Source organism: Salminus brasiliensis, chromosome 2 (genome assembly GCF_030463535.1).
Source record: "Salminus brasiliensis chromosome 2, fSalBra1.hap2, whole genome shotgun sequence".
Taxonomy (NCBI): Eukaryota; Metazoa; Chordata; class Actinopteri; order Characiformes; family Bryconidae; genus Salminus; species Salminus brasiliensis.
Genome location: NC_132879.1, coordinates 34,593,177 through 34,621,175, shown reverse-complemented (window position 1 = coordinate 34,621,175; position 27,999 = coordinate 34,593,177). Strand labels below are relative to the sequence as shown.

Here is a 27,999-nt window from a genome sequence, read left to right as displayed (position 1 = left end):
AAAATGTATTTTATTTTAATTTATTTATGCCAATTTTAAATGTATTTGCCACTGATTGTAAAAGATCACAAAATACCTTGTTCAGTGAGCCTGTACCAACTGCAGCCTCAGCTTTCTGTCCTTGGCTGACAGAAGTGGAATCCGACGTAGCCTTCTTCTGTTGTAGCCCAGTGGTTATCTGAGTTACCCCAATCTGTCTGGCCATTATCTGTTTATTTCTCAGCTACTTCTCCCTGGATGTTTTTTCTGAGTAAACCTTAGAGACGGATGTGCTGAAAGTCCCAGGAGATCAGCAGGTCTACAAATGTAGTGCTTGACGTGAACATTACCTGAAGCTGCTGGCCTGGAAGTGCATGATTTTATTCAATGCACTGCTAAAACACGATTGGCTGATTAAATAATTACATGAATGTATAGGTTTACAGGTCTTTTTTATATGTTAGTGTTTATATGCTTAGTGAGTCATTTAAATGGGTCTGAACAACAGGAGCTGTGCTTGCCTCACTTACAATATTAAGTCCATTCTTATGCTGAACATTTAAGCCCCCAAAGCAACCATTCATAGCCAACATTTTTCAACAGATTCAATAAAATGCTTAAGAAGTACTCTTTCTGTTGGCCTTTTTAAAAAATTCTATCAGTTTTCCCTTGAATTTTATTAAAACCGACATTCCGAACATTTAGTAGACTTTTAATTAATCTTGCCCATGTCTATTATTTAGATATTTTTAAAGTCTGTTAATACTTTCCCCACTGTGTGTGATCAGGTACTGCCCCCTTACTACCCATACAACTGCCTGTCCAGCCTGCAGCATGAAAGCAACATGGAGGAGAACAGAGCTAACTGAGCAACTCGAACAGCTTATTTAATCATCCATTAATCGTAATTAAGGTAAAGGGTAAATACTGATTTGAGGTCATATCTCCCAGCACTAGCTCACATCGAAGGTCATTTTATGACCAATTCTAGTCCCCAGATATTTGTATCTGTCTGCGAAGTCAGTTTCTATAGTGTTGACAATAATATAGCTCTGGCACTGAAATCAATGTACACACCTTTAGTCTTTGTGAGATTTAAATCCAAATGGGCAGCAGTACACCATTCCACAAAGTCCTTAACCACAGGCCTGTGTTCTGTCTCGCAAATGTACTAAAATGTTTATCTCTGTATTGAATCTTGTTCTTATTTGTGTATGGAATATACAAGCGAGGAGACCGGGCACAACCCTGTGGTGAGCCAGTGGAAAAAAGATGGTTTTGAAATGGACACTCATTGATCTGTACCTCCTGTGGTCTGCACATCAATAGTTAGCTTGAATCCATGATCTAAGCAAACTGTGCTGATTCCTACATTAAACTGTGTTTAGAGCTTTATGGCTAGAATACAGGGCTGTATCATATTAAAAGCAGATGAAAAGTTCACAAATATGAGTCTTGCATGAGTATTTGGGCATTCAGAATGGCTAATTCAGTTCAGTAAAACCAATGACTGAAAAACAAAATTCAGCATTGGGTAAAACCTTCAAGACATAGGGTTTCAGGGCGAAGGTCATTCAACTATTAGGGCGCTTTACAATTATATTAATAAAATACATCACTAAACTGTTCCTTAAATACATTTTTTTGAGGTCCTGGGCTTTTGTTTGGTCTGCTTTCTTTGAATTTGTGAATCTAAAAAAGGCTGGATCATTCACATTTATAGGCACTTAAATGTCCCCTAAGAAAGAGCAGGGCTGTTGTTTGTTGTTCCCGTCTCAAATGAAAACAGTTAAGTGCCTTGGCTAACTCATTCAAGTGCAAAGTCATCAAGGCTTGTTATTTTCTCCCAGTTCCACTATTTCTCCCCAGTTGCAGACGTGCCCCATACCATCGTTAAAATGTTATTCCTGAATTTGCCTGTAATTTTGAAGCTTTCTCCTAATGTTATGTTTTTCAGGCTTTCAGTTTTTTTTTTATGAAAATCTCTTTTTTTGTTCTCTTTGGATAGAATTGCACTGTGTTCCAGAGACAACAGCATCTTCACAAAATAAAATATAGCAGAATATAACAGAAGTCTATCAAACAGTCCTGTTTGTACAATCAAGACACCCTTGCACAGCATCCTCAGACCAAACCTTGACAAGTTGAGACTGCACTTTCTCTTTCTTCAGGAGCACACGTTGTCTGTTAATTGGAACAAAGTGTGTAATGTTGTGATCAGATGTGCCCAATGAAGGTTTCATGAACATTTTGTAGGCATCTTTTATGGAACTGTAACAAAGATTCAGGGTCTAATAACCCCTCATTGGGCCAGTAAAGAATCTAAAGTAAAGCCTCTAATGGATAAACATTAACCAATTGCACCATGTATAATGCCAGGCCTGGGCTAAAGGGGTATAAAGCCCCCAGCATTGAGCTGAGGAGCAGTGGAACAGTGTTCTCTGGAATGATGGTGCTCCATCAAGTACTATTGTGATGAGTTAGGGGGAAGGTGAGGTGGTGATCAGCCACCATTCTGCCCTCACTAACTCTCTTGTTGCTGAATGCAGTCAAATCCTCACAGCAGTGTTTGAACAGTTACTCTGACAAAAGCAGGATAAACTCTTTGTTTTTAAAATCCTTGAAACAATGAATAAGTGGGTGTCCCAATACTTTGGTCCATGTAGCGTATCTGTGTGGCAGATGCAAGTTTAGACTTTCATTTAGAATAATATGATTTAGCTTTAGAATAAAACAGGCTTCTTTTCCCTTGTTTGGTAGACTCCTTGTGGCGTACTACCCTTGCTTAGCCACAACGTTAGCAAAGCATAGCGTTGTTTTTAGCATAGTAATGAGAACACTGCAATTTTTCAGCCGCCGTTTCAGATGTGAGGTGCTCCTCCTTTTCTGCCTTACATTGCATTGTGGGATAATAGTAGTGTCCAGCATAAGCACACTCAAAAACTGACCAGTTCTGAGTATGTATCTTGTATCTTCTCGCTCCTGGGCTACAGTTGGGGGAAGTGTAATTCGTGTTTTGAGCCACCCATAAAGCACATGCTTTACACATGCATTTCTGGACAAGCTGAGGGAGTCAGAATCGTCACTGAAAGTGAGAGAATCGTGTGGACTGAGGCAGTAGAGTAATATTACAGAATATTACACAGTGTTACACAGTTCTTGCGAGCCTTGTCCTGCCTGCACTACCAGAGTTACATGGTGCAGTTATTAGCATACCAAGCCTAAAGTAGCAACGATAGAGATGCTGTTCTCCTTATTACAAGTCACTGGAGCATTAACATGATTTTAAAGCTGTTATTTTAAGGTAAAAATTCCACATACTATTGCTTTCATTTTAGAGTCCTAGAAGACAAAAAGATTGCACTCTTCACTGAAGCATATCAGACATAGGCTGCTGATGTCCTCGAAACAGAAAGAAACTGGCATATAAACAGAAGTTCTCTTTCGGTTGGAGCAAGCTGGGTGAATTTTTTCACACTCGCAGTTCCACACCAAAGGCTTTTTGCTCTGCGGTGGCCGGGGTGTTCAAAGGATGTTTGAGCGGTGGCGTTGCCATAGCAACTGCCAGTGCTCAGGGCTCACCTGCAGCCTGCTGCCGCAGGGAAGAGGAGAGGAAGAGGAGGAGGAGAAAGACCTGAGCACAGGTGAAGCTGCCTCACCCATCCACACGCACTAACATACATACACACGCCATGGACTCTGTCAAGACTTCCTCACAGCCTGTCTACAGCCGCTGGTCATACAGGTACACACACACACACACACACTAGAGTGCTGTAGCTGACGATGTTATTATGTTTCATTGCTATACTATAGGATCCGTCTATACAGTTGGGTAGTGGCCGGTGACCTTGCATTAGAGAAGATGTAAAGTCTCGGCTGCTTGGGACTGTTTGCTGTAACTAGGTGTCGGATGTCTACTGTTGTCTGGGCTCTAATTGCGTGAGTTTGTTTGAGGTTGGTGATTTAGTTGCTATAAATTACAGCTCACTGCGTGGCACATTGTGCAGTGTGTGTATGGTAAAACGTATGTTCTCACATCAGCGAGAATTCCAGGAAGTGAAACAGTACTATGGCAGGGAATAAAAAACACTCGTCCAGTGTTTACCGGATTAAAAAAAAAAGATCACAGCATCTTTAGCAGCTTCATTATGTTCAAGTTCAAGCTGTTTATTGTTTATTAATACCTCTTTGAATATTACATAAAATAAGTACATCATTTAAACAAAGCTTTTCTCTATGTTTTAGATATGGTACGATTGTCGTCCTGTCGTTTGATTCACCTGTAGGTTGTTAGCCTTTTTGAAACTGTTGTGGTATAGAAAAAGGTGTGTAGCTATCAGAACACGCCTCCGAGTGTGAGATTACCATGATGTGATTACCAGCGACCCAGAGCACCATGCATGTGTATGTATAGAATCTCTGCCTGTCCATGTGGGGCCTGTAAGGGTAGCCCAACTGGGAACCAGATAGTTTTGTCTATTAGGTCCATGTTGGCCCCAAATATGAAAGCCCACCAGGGTTCAACCAGGGTCAGTGATGGGACAGGGGAGGGGTTGTATATCACATACAGCTCATAGGGGCTAGATGAGACCCATGTGAGATTTAGGGAGGTTAATAATGAGGGGTCCCATTTGGGAAGCCATCTAGGTCTCAGTAGCAACAAATGTCCAAATCCACTTAGAGCCCATGTCCACCTGGAAGCTAACCAGCCCACGTTCCACCTATGTGAGCTCCACATGGTCATGTTGGCTGGGACAGAGCAGTCTACAGGACAGTTTAAATAAATAGTGTTATGAGTTAATGGAAATGCTGTGTTGTTTTACCATCTTGAGCAAACACTCTAGTTGGCACTCTAGCGACTAATAGGGATGCACTGATGTGGGAATTCGCCGTATTGGGCTACTCTTCTGCAAACACAGGTACAAACAAAGCTGCAGTCACGGCAACTAGCAGAGTGTAAGGTGAAAACCTAAGGTGGACGTTTGCGTGAAGTGACAATTCAAAGTTGTCACATACGTAGTCATACATAGTACAGCTGGTAGTGAAATGCTGTCAGACTATAGCTGGTATGGTATTCGCTAGTGGGCTGGGTGTATGTACGTTGTGGGGGCGTAATTGGGGGTTTTTGAGTTACGTCTGCTTGCGTGGGTTTAGCTGCTGAAAGAGCAGCTGTCGCCCAGCAATGAGCTCCCATATAAAACGTGGTATCTGTTTATATTCGATATATCAAAGAATTGTGATATTGGAATACTGTATCGATTCTTAAAAACACATTGATCGAATGAATCAGACGCCGACATTCTCTTATCTACTTTGTCTTGACCATGTCGATAATTTAGTTTTTTTCTACAATTGTTTGGGGCGGATTTTCCTATTTGTCTCTCCCACCAGTTCTGAACTCCCCCTAACACTAGCAATGCTCCCTAGACTAGGAGAGTAAGGACTTAAGTTTTCCTCCGATACATGCAAAGGTAAGAGCTGGGTCCCCAGCTCTGCCACACTAGTTAACAGACGCCTGTGCTGGCTAGCATTACTTTAAGAGTGATGATAAGAGATAGCGCCATCTACTTACCCGGAGACAGCACAGCCAATTGTGCTAGCGGACTTCGGACACTCATGGGAGACTCAAGCGACATGGCTCTGGATTCTAACTTGCGACCCCCAGGCCACCATGCAGTTTTATAAATTTTTTTATTCTGTTAAATTGACCGTATATCATACAGTCTGCGTCATCCAAAATCTTGTGACAAAATACTGTGATTCTACTACATTGTGATCATACTGCCCATCCCTACTGTTAATACTTTCCTCACTGTGTGTGCTCCTGTACTATCCCCTTTAAAAACTTACTACCACATGTTTCGCCACGTAACTCCACCCCAGGCAACATGGAGGACACGGACAACTCAAACGGACACCAAGCCAACCGAGCAACTCGAGCAACTTGTTCTGAAGGAAAATACAGAGTCCATCATTCATTTATGGTTATCGAGGTAAAATTGAGGTTCAGTTAATCGTGGTATTGATTTGAGGTCATATTGCCCAGCACTGCCCTGACCAGTATACCGCAGTGTTGTCTTCAGATCCCCCTGTTTTGCATACAATTGTTTTTTTTTACCCTTGTTATTGTCATATATACATATATATTGTTTCATATGGGATTGTCACATGTAGGGGATAGTGAGTAGGGTGCCGTTTCGGACACAGCTAGTGCTTGAGGTTCACTGTATGCCAGTTCCATAGACTGAACTTTCATTATTCAACGATGCCAAGAGCCGTTTTCAGGTGCTAACTAGCCTGGTCTGCACCTTTATTCTTTTTATCTTTATAATATTTCCACACCTCTCCTCTCCTCGCCTCTCGCCTCCTCTCCTTTTTCTATTACCAGTCCTAAAATGCAGTGTTTCTTTTAATAGAAACCGTCCATGTTGCCATTATCATGCATATCACCTCTGCTCAGAGAAGGAGCAGTAGTTTTGTTCAGACGGAACACAATTAATTCTGAGTACAGCTGAGTGTGTGTGTGTGAGACGGTGGCTTACTGAAGTGGATGATACTGTGGTGCGGCTTACAGAGACAGAGTGTGTGTAGTTGAATGTACAAGGACTGTACATTGCTGAGCGTGTTATTCAATGAGTGAATGGGTGAAGGGTGGGCAGTATGTGGGTGAGACGATTCAAGGGTGCTGTTGTGTTTGAGGTGTGTGTATATATGTGTGTGTGTGTGTGTGTGTGTGTGTGTGTGTGTGTGGCTAGCTATCAAAGCTAGAGGATAGAGGCTGATCAGCACAGTGTGTTGACGTAGGTATCCATGGTTACTGGAGTAGGTGTCGCACCAGCAAGGCTGTGTGTCCTGTCACCTTGCCTGTTTCAGACACACACACCATGAAACATTTATACAGCACAGTTTTAGGTCGGGACGCGTCTCACTAGCCGTGTGCTTTCACAGAGGAGTGCGAATATCACCTCGAAGAGCAGCATGCTGTACTCGCTGCAGAAGAGCGAGAGGTAACGGGGAATCTCCGTGCTGCTGTGATAGTGACGCCAGATACTGACCGCAGCTTCCACATGACTGACTAACCTCCTGCAATTTTGTGTTTCTCCATTTTGTGTTTGTCTGTCCTCACCCTTGGGAACAAAGACCCTCCAGCTCGGCTAGCTTCACCTCCACCGCCACTGCCAGGTGAGACTGACGCGCAACTCTGCGCTACACTCACCTCACCTGTACACCTCACCTGCTCGATTAGTGTGCGCCCCACAGGATCCATTTCCTGGAAAATGCTCTGCACTCAAGTCCTTTTCAAAGAAGCAGTCAGGATCTGTGGTGGACTGTCTAAGCACTCGTTATGTAGACCCCTGTTTAAGGACGTTTTCACACTTGTCAGCACCCAGGATCGATTCAGGGCTTGTTTGGGGGAGGGGCTCATTATCACTGCTTTGCTTTCACACAGAAGAATTCCATGCAAGCTGTGGATCGTGGATTACACGATTTCCAAAATCACATTTCTGCATGATCTTTTGCGAAATGGTAGGACCTAGAGTCATCCTTTTATTGTTTTAAATTTTTTTTTATGAATATAAGCAGCGAAGAGCTGTACTTTAAAGCAGTTATGGCATCTTACCATGCAGAAACACCAGCAAACAAGAAGCCTTTCTTGTAGGAGGATACACTGCAAGTAATCAATCGAAGCAGTCACGTGACAAAATTAACTAATCTTGCATTCCCATACATGTCCCAGGAAGCGGATGGCTTCCATGCCTGGATCTCAGTGTTTGAATATGCTCCAAAAAATGAAGGAGCGGGGTTATTTGACTTAAACACTGAAAATGTGTGAACATTATTTGGATGAATTATGTTGAGTTTAAGTTACCTGGTTTATTTAAAATGAAATGAAATTAAACCTTCTATTTAGATCCAGTTCTCAGGCCCTCTTTTATTTATTTAGGATTCATAGTATAATATTACCATAAAGGTCAAATAAATTGCACTGGATTATTTGCATTTTCTTCCATTAATGACTACATTTTATGTTGAGATAAAAACAAAAATGCTATTTGTGCTGACTCTGCTCTTTTTGATTGGTAAAATGATTGAAATTGTAAATAAAAATTTATTTTTTTATTTATTTTTTATTATTGTGAAGAAATGTGCATTCAAACATAGAAACAATATGCAAGTGTCTGGATATCCCAGCAAGCACTGTTTTTAAGAAATGGAAGCTTCATCGCACCACCTACACGCTGCCTAGACAAGACTGTTCCTCAAAAGCCTGTAGTGGGGGTGTGGCTTAGAAAGAAGCCGTTACTGAAGACAAAAAAACCACATCAAAGCATAACAATAGAGCTTTGTGGTCAAACCTCAAGACGTTATGGGTGGAGGAAACCTAACACTGCCCATTCCTCAACAAACCCCATCACAACGGTGAAGTGTGGGGGTGGCAGCATCATGCAGTGGCGATGCTGTTCCTCAGTGGAGAGTGGACATCTTGTTAAAACTGAAGGACCGATAGAGGATGAGAAATGCAGGGAGATGTTGCAAGACAACCTGCTTCAGCGTGCTGAAAACCTAAAGATTGGGAGAAACATTACCATATAGTTACTTTATAAACTCAAACAATACAGGAGTAAAGATCTGCCAACAGATAAAGCATTAATTAATGAATTACATTACATTAAATTTTTTCCTATATACTGGCTGTAAGAGTCTGTGTGAATGTAGATGTAGATCTAGACGAACCTGATGGCATCTAAGGGTGTTGGATATTTTTGAATACTGAATATGCAGTAATGCGTCTTTTTTTTTCCCTAGTTACCTTCAATAACCTTTCAGTAACCTTTACAGGTTTGTCTGTCTGACTTAAACGTATAGGTTAGCTTATTATTTATAACTGGTTTCAGTGGCTTTTTTTTTTTGTTTGTTCACAGTATATTAGACAAACCATCTGGTCCAAAAAAATGTTGTTATAACTAAGAAAAAATGTGCAAACACCTGCAAATAGTCCATAACACTTACACACATCTCCTTATTAACATTTAACACCTTTATACATATATTTAACACTCGTACACCTTCTTAAAGATCCCCCTCTGCTATGTCTTGCGTCTCAGAACAGCGTTTTTGAAGCTAACAGGTTGTGTAAGGGTGGCTTTTGTGGTGGCCTCTAGTGGCTAGTGTGTAGTGCTGTATTGCTCTGGACTTGTTGTGCATTTGTCTGTTTATTTGAATCTATAACAGTGTTAATGTGTTTGCAGTTCCCTGGATGATGACAGCAGTAGCCTCAGACAGCAAAAGCTGGAGAAGCAGGTGAGCAAGACATTAAGCACAGTATAATAATAATAATAATAATCACAATAATAATAATAATAGGACTAGCTATCAGATCAAAACCCTGTAACTTTTGTTTTTCATTGTTTCACATATTAAGGAATCACCAGCTGTCCTACAAATTATATTATGTTATGATGGCACAATGAACAGACCAGTAGAAATTCTTACTGGTTAGAATAACAATCTTTTCACATTGACCTCCATGGGAAGTTAAGATGGGTTTTCCTTCTCCAGCAAAGTGGTCATGATGATGAAGCTGTATGTACATACAGAGGGCACTGGCTACAGTGTCAGTTTCCTCTGATAGGTATGGTTCATGACCATGGGTTAGAACCGTGTTTCATTTAGCTAGGATGTAACATATAGTGCATTTTAGTGATGTAGCTATGTAGTATGACAACTCTGTATGACAACACTCAGCAATCATAAACAATGCAAACAGGGCTCAGCATGTCTTCCAGATGTCTACACTACTACTCTAAAGGGTAGTTTTTAGATTTGATAATAACAAATATGTATGTAAACATTCCTAGACAGCTGATATTATAAAAAACAATCTTTAAAAAATTAATATAATTGAATATAATTATCTGGGTATGGGAAAATGCTGCATATCACAAATATAACGTTGCCTGTCTGGTCATGCCCTGGATTTCCAAAATTTAAAAAAAATCAATCAAGCAAAACCTTAAATGCAAACTTTTGTTTTATTGATTATGGAGTTTATCTTTTTATCGAAAGACTGGACTGAGCTAAAATGATAAGTAAATCAACTGGTTTCATGTCAATAAACCCTACAACTCATTTATTTATTGGAGAATGTATTTTTTAAAAATTTTTTTAAACTATTTCAGTACTTTATTTTTTTAAAGGGATGTTTTATGTAGTATTAAAGCTTAAAATGGCTTCACTACCTAAACTCTACTTTCTATGTAATGTCTGATTAATATATGTATACACTAGCTGTAAGGGGTGGCTCTAGGGCAAGGCCTCCCCCTGCCACCAGGGGGAGGCCTCGAGTCACCCCAGCCAGTAATTGAGCCCAATTCCCTACACCTGGGCAGTAGGCTATATAGGCACACAGATCCAGTTGCCCGGCTGCTGGATCTTTTGACTCTGGTGGTCTGTGTGTCTGTGTGTCAGTCTATGGGTCTCGAGTGGAAGGCTGAGTGTGTGTCACTCCCCTTCGTGTGTCTCTCCCGAGTCTGTCTCCCGGTGTCTGTGTGTGTGTGCGTGTGCGTGTAGCACACATACACTCGTGTACCAGAGGAAGGCAGGAGTGTCTGTCTTCCCTGGTGTGTGTGTCTCTGTGTGTGTGTGTGTGTGTGTGTTTGCACACATACACTCGTGTTACAGAGGAAGGCAGGTGTCTGTCTTCCCTGGTGTGTGTGTCTCTGTGTGTGTGTGTGTGTTTGCACACATACACTCGTGTTACAGAGGAAGGCAGGTGTCTGTCTTCCCTGTAACTTTTCAGTTTTCTTGTTTCTTTTGGGAGATCCTTTTTGCCCTTCAGTTGTAGTTTCCTCTAGAGTTAAAGAGGTAGCCAGTACTCCCCTGGCGTCCTTTGTTTTCCCACCTTTATTTCGCGTTAGGCGCGACGTCTTCCCCTTTACATTTCTTTTGTTGGCCGCTTCGATAACTGCCGCTTTGGTGAAGCGGCAGAGCGTCGGTATCGTGACGCGGCGGCCTGGGTTCGAGTCCCCGGTGATTTATTTCTCGTTTCCATTTTGCCTGTTCTAAGATTAAAGACTCTGCACTTGGGCCCGTTGGTCACGTGATCGTGGTAGCTCACTTAGTAGCGCGCCGGCCCTCCAACACGGCGGCCTGGGTTCAAACCCCGCTGTAAGTGAGCACCCCCATTACAGAAAGATCCAGCCAACGACATGGACCCAGCAGAGCCATTTGATCTAGAGCAGGCAAAGGTTGCTCTAGTTAGTCAGGGGGCAATTGTAGGGAGGCATGAGCAGGCCCTGCAGCAGATTCTTTCTCAGCTGCAGGGTCTGACAACTCTGGTAGCTCAGCTCACTGTCCAGCAACCCCCTGAACCTCCCCAGGAGGAGGCTGTGGCTGCCGGAGTAGCCGTAGCTGCTGAAGCAGCCGTAGTGCCTCGTGCTGAACCCTCTCTACCGACCCCAGAGCGCTACGCTGGTGAACCTGGAGGCTGTAGAGGGTTCCTCCTCCAATGTTCGCTGGCATTCGAGCAGCAGCCATCACGCTTTCCGTCTGAGCGTGCTAAGGTGGCGTATATCATCTCTCTCCTCACCGGTAGGGCATTAGCCTGGGCCACCCCGGTGTGGGAGTACCAACCTGATGTATGTGCCTCCGCGGCCCGGTTTGCGGCGGCTCTGTCACAAACCTTCGACCTCCCTGTCCGCGGAGACGAGGCGGGGTCCCGCCTCCTGCACCTGCGTCAGGGAAAAAGGTCGGTGGCTGATTACGCCATTGAATTCCGCACGCTATCGGCGGAGAGCGGATGGAATGCCAGCGCTCTCACCTCGGCTTTCCACCATGGCCTAAGTGAGGAGCTCAAGGATGAGCTGGCCTACCGTGACCCTCCCGCCTCCCTCGATCGGCTCATTGAGTTGGCCCAACGGGTTGGTAACCGTCTCGAGGAGAGGCGAAGGGCGCGGAGTGGCAAGGCCTCTCGAGCTCCTCATGGCCCCCCTGCTGTCTCAGGCTCTTTTCGGGGGTTAGAAGAGCCTCCCGACAGTGGTGTCCAACCCATGCAGTTGGGGCACACTCGCCTGCCACGGCAGGAGCGCGAGGCCCGCATGCGCGAAGGCAGGTGCCTCTACTGTGGGGTCTCCGGACACCTCCGTTCTGCGTGCCCCGAACGTTGGGAAACGCCAACGTCCGCCAGGGGAGGGGAGACCACTGACGGACCTGACAGTTCTCCCTCGGGCCCAGGGGGTGTTCCTCAATGCCACCCTAGTGTCAGGGTTGTCTGAGGTCCGCCTGCCTGCCTTTCTGGACTCTGGAGCGGCAGGGAACTTTTTAGATGCCGGCCTCGCCAGGAAGTTGGCTCTGCCGCTGGTCCCCTTGAGGGAGCCCATGCCCATAGCAGCCATAGATGGTCGGTCACTGGAGCCCGGGGTGGTGTCCCACCAAACCCACCCTCTCACGCTGCGAGTCGGTCCTCACACCGAGCTGATAGTGTTCTTCATTATCAGTGCTCCTGACTTGCAGTTGGTGCTGGGGTTCCCTTGGCTCCAGCGTCATAACCCTCATGTGGACTGGCTATCCCGGTCTGTCTTGGCATGGGGGCCAGTCTGTCAGTCCTCATGCCTCAAGACTCCTAGGGTTACTGTGGGTACTGACACCAGTCCCGAAGGTTTTGACTCCTCACGAGTCCCAAAGGAGTACTGGGACCTTCGGGAGGTGTTTAGTAAACGGCAGGCCCAGCTGCTGCCCCCCCACAGACCCTTTGACATTGCTATTGACCTCCTCCCTGGCACCACCCCCCCCAGGGGTAGGCTATTTTCGTTGTCGGCACCAGAGCGTCAGGCAATGGAGGACTATGTCCAGGAGGCCTTGGCCTTAGGGTTCATCCGGCCATCCACTTCCCCGGCTGGGGCTGGCTTTTTTTTTGTGGGGAAGAAGGATGGAGGGTTGAGGCCCTGTATTGACTACAGAGGCCTCAATAAAATAACGGTCAAAGACCGCTACCCGTTACCCCTCATGACCTCAGCCTTTGAGGCACTGCAGCAGGCCTCCATCTTCACCAAGCTGGACCTGCGCAGTGCCTACAACCTGGTCAGGGTCAAAGAGGGTGATGAGTGGAAGACGGCGTTCATCACTCCGTCTGGGCATTACGAAAACCTAGTCATGCCATTTGGTTTGATGAATGCGCCCGCCGTCTTCCAACGGTACATCAACGAGGTCCTCCGGGAGGCTTTGGACAGGTACGTGTACGTCTACTTGGATGACATTCTTGTCTATAGTAAATCCGTAGATGAACACGTCGCCCACGTCCGGCGGGTTCTCCAGTTGCTCCTGGAGAACCACCTGTTCATTAAACTGGAGAAATCACAGTTCCATGCGCAGTCAATCTCCTTTTTGGGCTTTGTTGTGTCCCACAACACTCTGCGCATGGACCCGGCCAAGATCAAGGCCGTGGAAAACTGGCCCAGGCCAACTTCTCTGCGCCTTGTCCAGCGCTTCCTGGGTTTTGCCAACTTCTTCCGAAGGTTCGTAAGGAATTTTGGCTCCGTGGCAGCCCCTTTGACCACTTTGACGAGGAAGACGTCAGGGGGGTTCGTTTGGTCCACGGAGGCCCAGGAAGCGTTCGATGCTCTAAGGCGCCTGTTGACCACGGCCCCAGTTCTCCAGTTGCCCGACCCGGACCTTCCATTCATCGTGGAGGTGGACGCCTCTGAGGTAGGCGTGGGTGCAGTTCTCTCCCAGCGGTCTGGTCCTGGCCAAAAGCTGCACCCCTGCGCCTACTTCTCCCACCGCCTTTCCCCGGCTGAACGGAACTACGATGTGGGTGACCGCGAATTATTGGCGGTTAAGCTTGCCTTAGAGGAGTGGCGGCACTGGCTTGAGGGAGCAAAACATCCCTTTCTGGTCTGGACGGATCACAAGAATTTGGCCTACATCCAACAGGCCAAACGTCTTAATCCGCGCCAGGCCAGGTGGGGATTGTTCTTCACTCGGTTCGATTTTGTGTTATCGTTCCAACCGGGCTCGAAGAACACCAAGCCCGATGCTCTCTCTCGCCAGTGGGAGCCCCCTCCTCTATCAAGCACACCCACGACTATAGTCCCCAAGGCCCGGATTGTGGCGCCCATCCGATGGGGACTGGAGGATGCGATCAAACGGGCCCACCTCACTGACCCTGATCCGGGTGGTGGGCCCCCCGGATCGACTATACGTACCCGGGCCTGTAAGGGAACGGGTGCTTCAGTGGGGCCATGCATCCTCCCAGGCAGCACACCCAGGAGCTACACGCACGCTCGAACTTCTGCGCCGGCGATTCTGGTGGCCCGGCATGGAAGGCGACGTGCGTGCTCATGTAGCTTCCTGTTTGGTGTGCTCCCAATGCAAAGATCCCAGAACCAGGCCCACTGGTCTGCTGCTCCCTCTGGCTGTCCCCACGCGTCCTTGGTCCCACCTGTCCCTTGACTTTATCACAGGATTGCCCCGATCACGTGGCAACACTGTGATTCTAGTCATTGTGGACAGGTTCTCCAAGGCCGGCTGCTTTGTGGCTCTCCCAAAGCTGCCGTCAGCTAAGGAGACAGCGGATCTAGTACTCAACCAGATGGTTCGGGTTCACGGACTCCCCTCCGACATTGTGTCAGATCGTGGGCCCCAATTCACCAGCCGGTTCTGGGGTGCATTTTGCCGACTGTTGGGGGCAGAGGCCAGCCTCACATCTGGCTTCCACCCCCAGTCTAACGGCCAGACAGAGAGGGTCAATCAAGACCTGGAGCGCACCCTTCGCTGTCTGGCCTCCTCCTCGCCCTCTACCTGGTCTGACCAACTGATTTGGGCGGAGTACGCACACAACACCCTCTGGCACTCGTCCCTGGGAATGTCACCCTTTGAGTGCCAGTATGGGTACGCTCCGCCCATGTTCCCAGGACAGGAGGCAGGAGCCGGGGTTCGGTCGGCAGAACAGATGGTCAGGCGTTGTCGGAGAACCTGGCAGAAAGCCCGCAGGTCCCTCCTGTCTGCAGTAGCTGCTCAGAAGCGCTATGCGGACAGGAGGCGAAGGCCAGCTCCGACCTATCGTCCTGGGCAGCGGGTTTGGCTTTCGGCTAAGGATCTGCCCCTTGCGTGGTGCTCCCCGCAAGTTGGCGCCTCGGTACATCGGCCCCTTCAAGATCCTTCGCCAGGTCAACCCCGTGGCCTACCGCCTTGCCCTTCCCCCTTCGATGCGTGTGAACCCCACCTTTCACGTGTCCCGCCTCAAGCCCGTCTTGTGTTCCGTGGGTCCCGTCGATCCGCCGGGCCCGCGTACGGTTGGCGGTGCGCCGGCCTACACGGTCAGGCGCCTTCTGGATGTCCGTCGGGTCTGGGGCGGGCTTCAGTATCTGGTGGACTGGGAGGGTTATGGCCCGGAGGAGCGGTCCTGGGTGCCCTCCCGCCACATTCTGGACCCCGAGCTCATCCGGGCGTTTCGTCGGGACCGTGCTGCTGGGTTAGGGACGTCGGGTGCCGCCCCTCGGGGGGGGGGGTCCTGTAAGGGGTGGCTCTAGGGCAAGGCCTCCCCCTGCCACCAGGGGGAGGCCTCGAGTCACCCCAGCCAGTAATTGAGCCCAATTCCCTACACCTGGGCAGTAGGCTATATAGGCACACAGATCCAGTTGCCCGGCTGCTGGATCTTTTGACTCTGGTGGTCTGTGTGTCTGTGTGTCAGTCTATGGGTCTCGAGTGGAAGGCTGAGTGTGTGTCACTCCCCTTCGTGTGTCTCTCCCGAGTCTGTCTCCCGGTGTCTGTGTGTGTGTGCGTGTGCGTGTAGCACACATACACTCGTGTACCAGAGGAAGGCAGGAGTGTCTGTCTTCCCTGGTGTGTGTGTCTCTCTGTGTGTGTGTGTGTGTGTGTTTGCACACATACACTCGTGTTACAGAGGAAGGCAGGTGTCTGTCTTCCCTGGTGTGTGTGTCTCTGTGTGTGTGTGTGTGTTTGCACACATACACTCGTGTTACAGAGGAAGGCAGGTGTCTGTCTTCCCTGTAACTTTTCAGTTTTCTTGTTTCTTTTGGGAGATCCTTTTTGCCCTTCAGTTGTAGTTTCCTCTAGAGTTAAAGAGGTAGCCAGTACTCCCCTGGCGTCCTTTGTTTTCCCACCTTTATTTCGCGTTAGGCGCGACGTCTCCCCCTTTACATTTCTTTTGTTGGCCGCTTCGATAACTGCCGCTTTGGTGAAGCGGCAGAGCGTCGGTATCGTGACGCGGCGGCCTGGGTTCGAGTCCCCGGTGATTTATTTCTCGTTTCCATTTTGCCTGTTCTAAGATTAAAGACTCTGCACTTGGGCCCGTTGGTCACGTGATCGTGGTAGCTCACTTAGTAGCGCGCCGGCCCTCCAACACGGCGGCCTGGGTTCAAACCCCGCTGTAAGTTAGCACCCCCATTACACTAGCCTGCATATTGCCTGCCATTTATGTGAAAATTGCACCCGAATAATTAATCTATCACAATCTATCACTGGCTTCCGTTTCTGCTATTTACGTTTAACACTACCATTGCCTATTCGCTTAGGATGAGCGGTGAATTATTGATGAATTAACACTAAGCAATATCTCCTGCTCTTATTAATGGCCTTAGGTGTGGTATTAGTCTCTGTCTTAAAACGTTAAGCTTCTTGATGTTAAGCCCTTGTGGTTTTGGCAAGAACCTCAGAGGCTTCTTGCAAGATTTGTTTGTTGAGTTCAGCTTCACCTGTAGGGCTCAAATTCAGCTCAAGTGGATTTCATAGTTAGCTCAGTGGCAGCAAGCCCAGGCCCCCAAGACTGAGCAACTCTAAAAATAATGCTGTGTGGAAATGTAGTTAATTTGATTCTACTTTAGGTTTAAGATCTAGCCGCAATGCTTTATGGTTGAAAGTATGTTCTTCGGCTTGTGGTTTGACGTAGGGCTCCACCTTTGGCACACCTAGGTTTGTGAGAACACATATGTATAGCAAACCATGCTTTTATTGGAGACTCCTTTGAAGATCTATAGGTCAGTGGGAGGGCTATGTCCTGTACCTTTAGGTCTTGGTAGATTGTCAGTTGTCTGGATTTCTCTAAATTTAGATAATGTTTTTCACTTCACAGTAACTGGCCGGTGGTTCCTGTGAAAGGCGCTTTGTAGCATTTCTCAGATTAATGTGCATAAACAGACTGTCTTCTGAAGCCGTTTAAGAACTCTGGTGATCACTTATTATCTCTTACTTGGTTTACATTGAACTTGACCCAGCTTCCGCTGTTTATGTAAAGCTGGGTCTTTCACTGTTCTCTGTAACCCCTTAACATTTTATTACACACTAAGGCGTATTATTCGGAAACTACAGGGAATTCTGTACAAATTGGTGGGGTTATTCTTTCACTTTTTACGTGGTTAATTCCACCTATTTGTACCTGTTGGATGCAGATAACAGGTTTATCAGACTACCCTCCAGTAAATTCTACTTTCTGGTGAGTAAATTGCAGAAGAGTAAAACTTCAGTACCAGTTCACATTAATTAAATTCGCTCAGTCCATTCAAATCATTAAAATGAGGGTCACGTCTATATGTCCCTAAGGTCTCTAAGAGAGTGGACCTTCTTCTTGACACCACTACATGCTTGGATTCACCTGTTATGGGTTTCCTTGATTTTTTTGTACAGTTGTATGCAAATATTTAGGCACCCAAGGTCAATTTGGCTGAAGTGAAGTTTCAAAAGAAGCAGTTATACCGTTTTACATTCCTATGCAATGTTTAGAAAGTTCCCAAACCTTTTTTACACAGCATAAAGTATGTCATCTCTGTGGTTATGCTTTTATATTTTTGCTGAGTGGCCGCTTTGCAGTGCTTTGAGCGTTTTAATGCATGCTGTTGACGGATACGTAATAGCCAGCGTGTTTTTGTGTATGCGCGTTGTAAATGGGTGAATCTGCGTATGTGGCAGAAACCCACATGTCCTTGTTTAAGAGACATGAATGAACGTAGGCCATGTGATACAGGAAAATCTATAAATACTCCTTGAAGGTGCTGAAGAATGTAACACACTGGTTTGTCTTTTATGGTAGGCTTTTTGGGTAAAAAAAAGCTGGGCTATATGAACTCAAATCACAATTAATGGAATATTAGCAATTTTATCGATTCGTTGTTGCAGCCCTAGATTAGAGTGCTTACCCTCCTAGTCTAGGGAGCATTGCTAGTGCTAGGGGGGAGCTATGGATGTGTGGGGTGGGAAATGGGAAAGACCTGTAACCTGATGTATCAAAAAACATACAAATTAAAAGCCTTTTATGTAAAGAAGTGTTATTTAATGTCAGCTTTAAAATAATTGGTCATTAATATACAGCTCTAGACAAAATGAAGAGACCACCCTACATTATCAGTTTCTCTGGTTTTACTATTTATAGGAAGTGTGTTCATGGAAATTAACATTTGCTCAAAAACTGCCCAAATAATGCAAAGAAATGATTATAATAATTATAATGCAAAGAAGTTATTATTAAATTGAAACAACACAGAACTAATATCTTTAAGACTTAAAACTTTAAGAGCATTCAAAAATCACCATGCTGAAATAACCTTGACTGCCAATCACAGCTTTCATGCCTTGGCAGGCTCTCCACTAGTCTTTCACATTACTGTTGGGTGACTTTATGTCATTCATAGTCTGCAATTTCAGGTAACTCAGCTGGTGGCATTGTCTTGTTTGATGAGATTTTTAGAGTAATTATTGAATGATTTAGGCTTTAAAGAGTTAATGTTTTTCATTCTATTTCAAGGGATATAAGATCCCAATTGCTTCAAGAAGGTCAAAAAGAGAAGAAGTGACAAGTGACAAGAAGTGCTGCATACTTGTAAGACAGACATTTGGAAGGGTGTAAATATCTCCTGCAGATTTCTCTAATAAATGGAAAGCAAGTCCCCTGAAAAGAATGAGGGTGTAAAAAGGCGAAGTCACTAAACACTGAAAGCTCTGATATTAGAGTCAGTTGTTGAGGCTTCTGTCTCATTATCTATTAAACATTCATTTTCTACCTTTACTGAAAAAGAACCCCTCAAAGTTGTGAAGTCTGGAAATTAAATAAATAAAGGCTGCATCTGACTGTTGAACATCACTGTATGGCTTTTTATGGTGTGTTTTTGTGGTTATTTTGAATATTTCAGCTCTCTTCATCTGATTGGATAGAGGACATATGGTGTAAGCCACTCTATGAGATGATCGTAGCTCTCCCCTGCTTGTGTTGTACATGTGGTACAGCCCGTCAGAGGTTGCCATCCCTTCTACAGTCGCATTCTCTCAATCTTTCACTTAGTTCCTTTCTCCTACTCTCTCTAATGGTCTCTCCATCTGTCTGTTTTTGTTTTTTTTTATTTTTATCTGACCTCTGCTCACTTCCCTTTCTGTAGCAGTTCTCTTTTATCGCCAGCACCACAACTCTCTTGTGCTAGCCAGCAGTAGTGACGAGCACACGCTTGTGTGGGGGTAACTGAGAAAGAGAGAGAGAGAGAGAGACAGAGAGAGAGGGAAGAGTTGCAGTAGAGTAGTGTTGGAAATGATTAGGGAACTCCAGATGTGATGGACAGAGGCATGGCCGGACTGAGTGGCAGTACAGAGTGACGTTGGTAACTCTGCGGCCCTCTGCGCTGACAGCAGCTCGTCTGGTTTCTACACGATGCCCAACGACATGGTGGGTCAACTTCTCTAAATCTCAATGTGCGTGCTTTCGTCTGGATGCGGTATTTGTGAAAGAAATGAGTGTGAAGAACCTTTACATCAATTTTTTGAAAGCTTTTAAAATGATCTTCACACACAGAATGGTGGTACTAGAGGCATTATTGTGTGTGTACTGTACTGGACTCTATACTGGAGCTAAGAGGAATAACATCTGAGTATGTGTGTGTGTGTATGTCCTGACAAGGCTTTTGTTCTCCACTCTCTTTTGAGTGCCACACTAAAGAGATCAGCCTTCAGCTCTGTCACTCATCTGGGATTTCCATTAGATTGTTCTTGTAGCTTGATTCAAAATTACAGAGTATCTGTGATCTGTCAGAGTGTGTGTGTGTGAGTGTGTTTGTGGGTGTGCACGTGTGTGTCCAGGACATGACCTGTGCGACTGTTATTTTGCACTTTTCTCTCATGGGATTCAGCCTCAACATATGTGGTCCTGTTGCTCTGCCGTTCTGCCCTGCTTTAGCTAGTTACATTTAGTGATGAGCTAAATTTAGAGACGAACATCCAGTTAGGTTAGATTAGGCGCTTCTAAAAGCTCCGAACCCATTCATCCTGACCTTCTGTCTTCATTTGCATATTTAATCAGGGATAAGTCCGACTCGTTAATGAGCAACTGTCAAGTGATCCCTGTCGGTCGTTTGTAACCATGGCAGCACCCTTTGAATGCCCCAATAGGGCAAAGTAATAAAACTGCCTGTGACCGGTTTAGTTCGTACAGACTAATGGTTCAAAAGTGCTGCTTTCTTGTAAAGTCAGCCCAATTGCACACCTTTTTAGCCCTACTTCACAACCGCATCAGCTCCGAACTCTGAACAGGCAGAATTCATGAATGGGTCGGAGCTGTAAAAGGTGCTCTGTGATTTCCCATAGGTCGGCCTGTCCAAGATAAGTGACTCAGTTCAATTTGATAATAAATGTAGTTTTAATTAGGGCTGTAAGAAAATATTGATACACTGGAGTGTCGTGATATTATGTTTGCAATTCTGTATCAATTCTGAAAAATTCTGTAAAATTTTTATGTAAAGATTGGTGTCAGACTTTGGTTCATTTTGTGTTATGTTTAAACCCAGACCACTAGATAGCAGTGTTGCATAAAAAGTAAACTTTTTTTTTTTTACTCAGATGTTTTTTTATACAGATGATGATGTGTTTTTATAGTATGACAGTTTTCTTAAAATGTAATTTTGAAAAGTGCAGTGTATTGTTATTTACAGTATCGCAATAGCTCGCAATGTATTAAATCGTAGGGTTATGCATTGATGTCAAGTTCCTGATTAAACACAACCCTCTTTAGTCGGACTGAGTGGCAAAACATTCTGCAGCCTGGCTGATTTTATAGGAAAACGGCCAAACCGGGAATGAAACAAGTGATTATCTGCTCAAGTTAAAGGCAGCTGGACTCAACAGTAATCCATCCAAATGACCAAAGAAGTCATTGAACAGCGATGTGTAGCCAGGAACGTCCAGCTAATTTAAGCTCAAATCACACCTGTTTAGAGGATAAAGCCTTATCTCTGAGAGCACAAAGTCAAGTGAAAGGTCTTAGGAGAGTTTTCCACTATTTTTCAGGTACATTTAGTAGTCTAATTACATTAATAACGGCCAAACCGGGAATGAAACAAGTGATTATCTGCTCAAGTTAAAGGCAGCTGGACTCAGCGGCGAATTGCCCAGAATAAACATGTACCAGTATGTCCATTCTTGTAAAATAGGGCTCACTGCTTCCAAAAGCAGGGCTGCCACTAACAACTATTTAATGACTAATAATAATGAATAATTCACCTAAATGGTTCAAACTGTAGCTTTAAACTGGCAAATCCTGCATTTTTAGCTTCAAACTCCTAGACAAGTCTTTTCTACTTTTTAGGTAGACCCCTTTAGATGCCTTTATGGCATTCCCTATACAAGGAGATGTACAAATGGCAGAAATGTAAAATAATTAGAGATGGTACATGTCCCATCAAGCCCAAAGCACACACGCTTGCACCGTCAATCAATGAAGAAACATAGATTTTAGCCTTAACATTTTCTCTTATTCTCTTTTTCAATAGAAATTCTAGGGTAGCAGTCAGACGTGTGTGTAACGAGTGTATTTAGCAACTAAAAGGACAGCAGGTTTTAAAAATGCTTCCCTACCAATTCTAATACACATGAATAGACACTTGCGGTGGTTTCGCTGTTCCTGATGGTGCATCTTTCAAAATAGAGCCTATGTGTTTTCTTTTCACGTGAAAGAGTGCTGCTGTGGTGAGCCATTGACACTTTTCTCAGTGTCAAACCTCCTTTTTGTTCTAATTTTAAACACGCCTGTCAATGCCTTGGGTCTTTGGAAACTCTCTGTGGAAATCTCTTTCATAATCGAGTCACTCTGCCATTATTTGAATGGAGTTGAGCATTACTGGAGCATTAATGGAAGTTATGCAGGCTGCAATTACATAGTTGTGTAAGGAAAATGCATTTTTATTTGAATTGCAGCATTTCTGAAATCTGATAAGATACATTCCTTAAACAAATAATGATGATAATAAAAATAATAATAATAGGACAATGCGTCAGTTGATGCATTTGCAACGTTGACCTCACTGACTACGTTCACTAATCATGGCTGCCCCAAATAAAAGCTTGGTTTCTACGCTCCACCTTTCCTCTTTCTTTTTCTCTTTTTTTGTCTCTGTCTTATACTAATTACTAATTATGTAAAGCTGCTTTGTGACAATAACAGTTGTAAAAAGCGCTATACAAATAAATGACTTGACTTGACATGACTTGACTTTTTAGCGCACACCATGTGAATTTCCTCGCTCAAGTCGCAGTGCTCCACCGAATCAGTTATAGGTCCAGGTCGGGATAGGACAGCATCTGCCTTAGTGACCTCTGCTATAGGGTAAAACTCTGTAATGCTCGCATGTGGCATTTTCTCACTTCATTTGCATCATGCTAACATTAAATAATGCAATAATTCTGAAGACGATGATCATGTTTAATTGAATGAGCCTGCATACATACATTTTCACAGTTTCTCAGCATTCTAGCCTGTTGTGCTCTTGGGGGCAATGGGTTTGAGGGTTGAGTGACATGAGGTGAGAGAATTCCACTTGTTTGTGTCATATGATACTTAAAATGTGAGCTTCCTCTCAGTGGCCAAATACACCCTCACAGCTGAAAGAGAGAAGAAGGAAGAGAGGGACGCAGAGAGAGATGGTGAGAGACCGAGAAATGGACAGAAAAAAATTGAGTTCTAAAAAGTATTTCAAGGACAGCAGCCTCATCGCTCGAGCTTCCATGTTCTGTTTCCATAGGAACGCATGCTTTCTTTTATAGAGCCACACAGGATAGTGTACAAACTAGGTGTAAGCTTGTGTCTTCCCTCTTCCTTTTTTGTTTCTATCTTGCCCACTCCCTCGTAAAATCTTAAAATGAGCAGCATTAGATGAATCAGAGGAGCCGCGCTCTCCCTTGTTCAGGATGTTTACTGATGCTGATTGAACCGTGTACTTCTCTCGTCTTCTGTTGTGTGGGAGCTTAAGAGGGACGGTTGTTTTCCGGCTGACCAGGACATCTGCCAGGTTTAGTGGTGACTCCTGAATAGGGCTAAGCAGTGTTGTGGGAAAAGTCACATGCTGTATTTTAGGTAGCAGTACAAAGAGCCAGGACATTTTCTTTCCGATGCTGCTAATTAGCACTGTAGCAAAGGAAAGGGTGCATTTAGAGGAGGAATTAAGGTCAACGCAAACAGCAGAGTAATTTACCCTTTTCCTGTAATAAGGCAACATCTCAGTGCTGTTGCACCTACTAGATGTGTAAAACATGTGATCTTACAAAGCTAAAAAAGGTGTTGCCTATTAGGTGCAAAGACCTCATGTACCTGCCTTGCGACTCATTTGCTTGCTCAAGCCGGAAGATTCTCCACAAGGGACCAGGGGTTGCCATTACATCGAACCAGTGTGGTTTATCAGATACCGCAGATGCAGTCACTGAGTCAGGATATGCTTGGTATTTTATCTGTGCTTCTTTAGTTTAGAAGCTAGGCTAACATTGCTAACAAATACTGAAAATAGACTGTCACCAATCTCATCTTGGTAAATACTCACCCAAAACTTAGTTGGATGGTATCTTCGATATATATTACGATATTTAAAAATACAGTCATTTTTGTTACCAGATTTCACCCGAAGTCAAATATCCAGCATGTCATGATATTAATAACTCACTCAGTGTATCCAAGAAAAGTAGCATGACGTATTTGATGTAATTTGACATGGCACGTCCCTATTTATTTTAGTCTATTTATTTAAAGACTTCTTTATGTAGCCTTATAATAGATTTTGCCTTGTATGTACAGAGCCAAGACTAAGCCAGTGTTTGTTAGCAAAGGTAGCCAAGCATCTGTCATTGTGAACTAAATGAAGCACCCACCAGATATTAAACAGGCTGATTGCCTGCATCTGGGGTCAATGATACATTATTTTAATTAGAGTTTCCCCCCAAACTGTTACTTTTAAGCCACTTTTCAGGCTTCATAAGTGTTCATGTGACAAACAAGCTTCTTGAGATAAAAATAAAACCGCTTGAATGGCAGTGTACTTCAGACGTTAGTAACCCACTGATCCAAACTGAGTTCTGAATGTAGAAAATATCTGATGTGTTCTGCATCCAAAAGAAAATATGCCTATTTTATAAGGTGATAAAAAAACACCACAACATGCATCACATACTGAGACATGTACCCTGTGTGGACATAAACACATTTTGGGTACTCGGACAGCAGATTACTTAGTTCTATCTCTGTTTTTATTTAGAAGTAAAGTCTCTGAATGTATTGCTGGTGAGACATTACGTTCGCTAGGGTTAAGGCAGTAGCTCAGTATTCTGATCCAGGCTACACAGCCTTAATAAAATGCCATATTGCAATTACATCTGTACATAATCATCTCTACCTAAAAGTGGCATCAGTGTTGTGAGGTTTGATATCATGTTATCAATTAGGAAATGATATATTCTGTAGCTCTACTCTCTACTTTAATTGTGTTTATAGAATATATGTCTAGAGGTAAACAGATACTCACAAAGCTGTATTGTGGGCACAGAAAAGCATTGGAAATAGAATTGGACACTCATTGGAGCAGCTGCACAGTCTCCATGCCCAATGCCATGTCTTTGCTGTAGGGTTATGAACCCCCCTCAACCCCTTCCCCAGCACGGGCCGTGGAGCAGTGCAATTGCATTGAGTGATAGATCTACATCCAATGCGCCTCATATGCGCTGGGGTGCTGTCTGTGATCCAGAACTTACCTCCGTACATCAATACTTGACCTCACTAATGCCCTTGTAACCAAATGCAATCAAATCCAGACCTCCTATTTCAACATTGAGCGTAAAGTCTTCTGTGAACAGTAGGGGTTGTAGCTTGCTTTTGCTGCAAGTACAAATCTTCGGGCATCCAGGGCCAGTGTGACTAATAAAGATTTTCTAATGGTGGTTCAGTCCTTGCACTTGCACTGGAATATGCGTGTGTATCAGGTGCTGGGGCGTTATTGACTGGCAGGTCTGTGATTGATGTTTTTGTCCAATCTCATAGTGCTAATTGCCTTGGCTTCAGTAATTAAAGACCTTTAATGAGGTTATGTTGAGGCTGAGATGAGTTGCGTGTCTGGGGTTTCTTTCAGAGCATTGATATGGATGAGTGAACTCAGACCCTCTGGCTTTAACCAGATACATTTAGCACTGATTCTTCACACCTGAACGACGTTTCAAGCAGGGCTATTCATAATTCATAGTAATTAAAAATGAATAAGAACTCTGGAGCCAAGAAATATGTGACTGCCAATGTGTTTCAATATGTTTTCGTCCTCTGGTCTGTAGAGGGCGCTGTTGGAGCAGAAGCAGCGGCGGAAGCGACAGGAACCGCTGATGGTGCAGCCAAATCCAGAGGCACGACCACGGCGCTCCCGACCCCGCCGCAGCGAGGAGCAAGCACCGCTTGTCGAGTCCCGCCTCAGCATCACCAGTGATGTCATTCTTGATGGTGAGGAAAAAGGGGAGGGAGGGGCCTGGGACGGCACAGAGTAAAGTTTCCGAATGGCGTATGACAATTTATTATATACACCAATGTCATCAGATACACCCAATATCTGGAGTATACATACAGTCTGTAGCTCATCTGTTGATGCACAGGTTGTCAGACCCCTCTGTTCCATCAGATATCATTTGGGTGGTGGACCGTTCTCCTCAAGTTCTTAATTTTTTAAGATGTTGAAAATACAAACGGTGTGTTAGTAAAATTATATACTGCTATATTTTTAGTCCTGGTTTGCTTTTGCGTTCATACCGGCATATTGGCAATCAAACATTAACTAAAAAAAACGGTGATGGATGATGCACATATGGCAGAAGGCTGCAAGTACAAAAAAAAAATCTTGAAATCTAACCCTGGGACCATTAAACTTAATAGCAGTATTAAACCACATTTCTGATAATATACACAAGCTAATTTGTTTGTTTCCAAGGAATGATGATGTTAAAGCTGTAAAATGTGGCTGCATCCCAACACACACACATGTCTTTACTGAGGCAGATACAGTGATGAATGCAATTATAATGGGGGCTAGTTTTGTAGTGTGGTTTGGGACACAGCCCTGCTAAACTAAACCTTTAGTTTTGTAGTGTGGTTTGGGACACAGCCCTGCTAAACTAAACCTTTAGGCATGTTGGTGGAGCGAGAGGGCAGGGTTGATATTCAAATTTGACACCCGTGCACAACTCTGTGTTCGGTTCATTCAGATGCCGTCATAGTTCATATTGGTGCACATCAGATAAAGGCAGCATTTCAAACTCACTCTAATGAGCAGAGCAATCACACCAGGCTTCCTTTTTAAACTAACCAAAGCTGGCAAGTATTTAATATGAGATGTTTGAGTAGTCATTAAGTTCTACTTTACCATAATTACAGCTTCTATTCTATTGTTTTTGGGAGACTCTTGTGAGTTTTGTCTGTGGGACATTTTGCCAACGTTCAATCTTTCTTTCTTTTTTCCTTTCATTTTCTGCTTCTCACCATCCAGGTAATCCCAAACACACTTAATGATGTTGGGATCTGGACTTTGAAGTGGATGCCTGTTTGGTTTTCTCAGTAAGACCTTTTTGATTAGCTTTTGGGGCCTTTTAGGCCCACAGTGTTGAGTTGCGCCTGTGGATTTTTTTCCTCCAGATCTGACGTGAGAGTGGAGCCTGAATTACTTCTCCCTCAAAGATGAAAGCTTAAGTGCTATTTATCTGGGGGCAGTTTGGTGGTCTGCCAGTTCTTGCGTGATTGTTAGGAGACTCCTTTTCTCTGGATATATATTAATTCGTTTTTAAGCTCCATGTTTTTTGACTTTCCTCTTCATTGTGAAAGTGGGTTGTCTTATAACTTGTCTTCTCAGGAATATGAAAACTGATGACAGCAGTAGCGGGGTACAGACCAGTGTTGAGAGTGGTCGTCAGGTTATGCTGCTGTGCCACGAGCAGCCTTAGACTCTGAGATTGCGCATGTTGAGGAGCTGCAGTGGGAGGATGGTGATCAGATCTGGCTTTGTCTGGTCCCACATGCAGCGAGCAGAGGAGTTTTGGTGTATATCAGCCTGGATCACCACATCCCACTCAGTTCGGGAGGTAGATATGAAGGGATAGAGAGAAAAAAAACAAAAACTGGTTGGGCTAGATGCAAAAAAGACATGAGATTTAATAGGGTGCATTAAGGCCGCTTTGCGTAGTGGGGGTGGTTTAAGCACGAGCTTCTCTGTGGGATCTGAGTGGATGCTTTAGTAACCTTACAGTCCCTGCACTATGAGTAAAGTATGAGAACATGGCAGGGCTGTTTGTGTACACCATTTGTACGTTGTTGTTTTTGAACCATGTAGATGATTGAGTGTCAGCATGCAGTTTTTATGCACCCTAGAGAGTCATTTTGGGAAAACACTCAAATACTGGCAGTCCAATAGTGTGTTAACCCCTCTAGGCGGATTCCTCAGTTATTAATCTGACGACTCATTCAGTAACTACCATGAAACCTAATGAGTTAGACAGTCACAAGAGAGGTCTGGACTAACCACTAACAGGTCTTTTGAAGTGTAAAGAAATACTCCAGTGATTTTCAGCTCGATCCCTGTCTACTGCATCTTCATACAGTGGACGGTTGATGTATTCATGGTTAATTAAGGTTAATTCACTTTTAATAGAAGCCAATGGGCAGTTGCTGTGTATTCAGCAACATGTATGTATAACTATATCATTTAAAATATAAAGTTCAAGTCTACAACCACTACACTC

General features: G+C 44.4%; 1 protein-coding gene across 5 annotated transcripts in view; it reads left to right on the top strand.

The window, feature by feature from the left end:
* Window positions 1-27,999, top strand: part of tulp3 (TUB like protein 3) — a 41,724-nt gene that overhangs the window by 5,963 nt on the left and 7,762 nt on the right. For 2 of the 5 annotated variants that reach the window (XM_072672450.1, XM_072672449.1), the window contains exons 1-4: window positions 3,341-3,724; window positions 7,123-7,164; window positions 9,234-9,285; window positions 25,555-25,717. In XM_072672450.1, the coding sequence (XP_072528551.1) occupies window positions 3,672-3,724; window positions 7,123-7,164; window positions 9,234-9,285; window positions 25,555-25,717 (310 nt within the window). In that variant the 5' untranslated portion in view covers window positions 3,341-3,671. Of the gene's footprint in view, window positions 1-3,340; window positions 3,725-6,800; window positions 6,990-7,122; window positions 7,165-9,233; window positions 9,286-19,306; window positions 19,649-25,554; window positions 25,718-27,999 lie in introns of those variants that run through there. The other 3 variants (XM_072672451.1, XM_072672452.1, XM_072672453.1) reach the window with 3 other exon arrangements.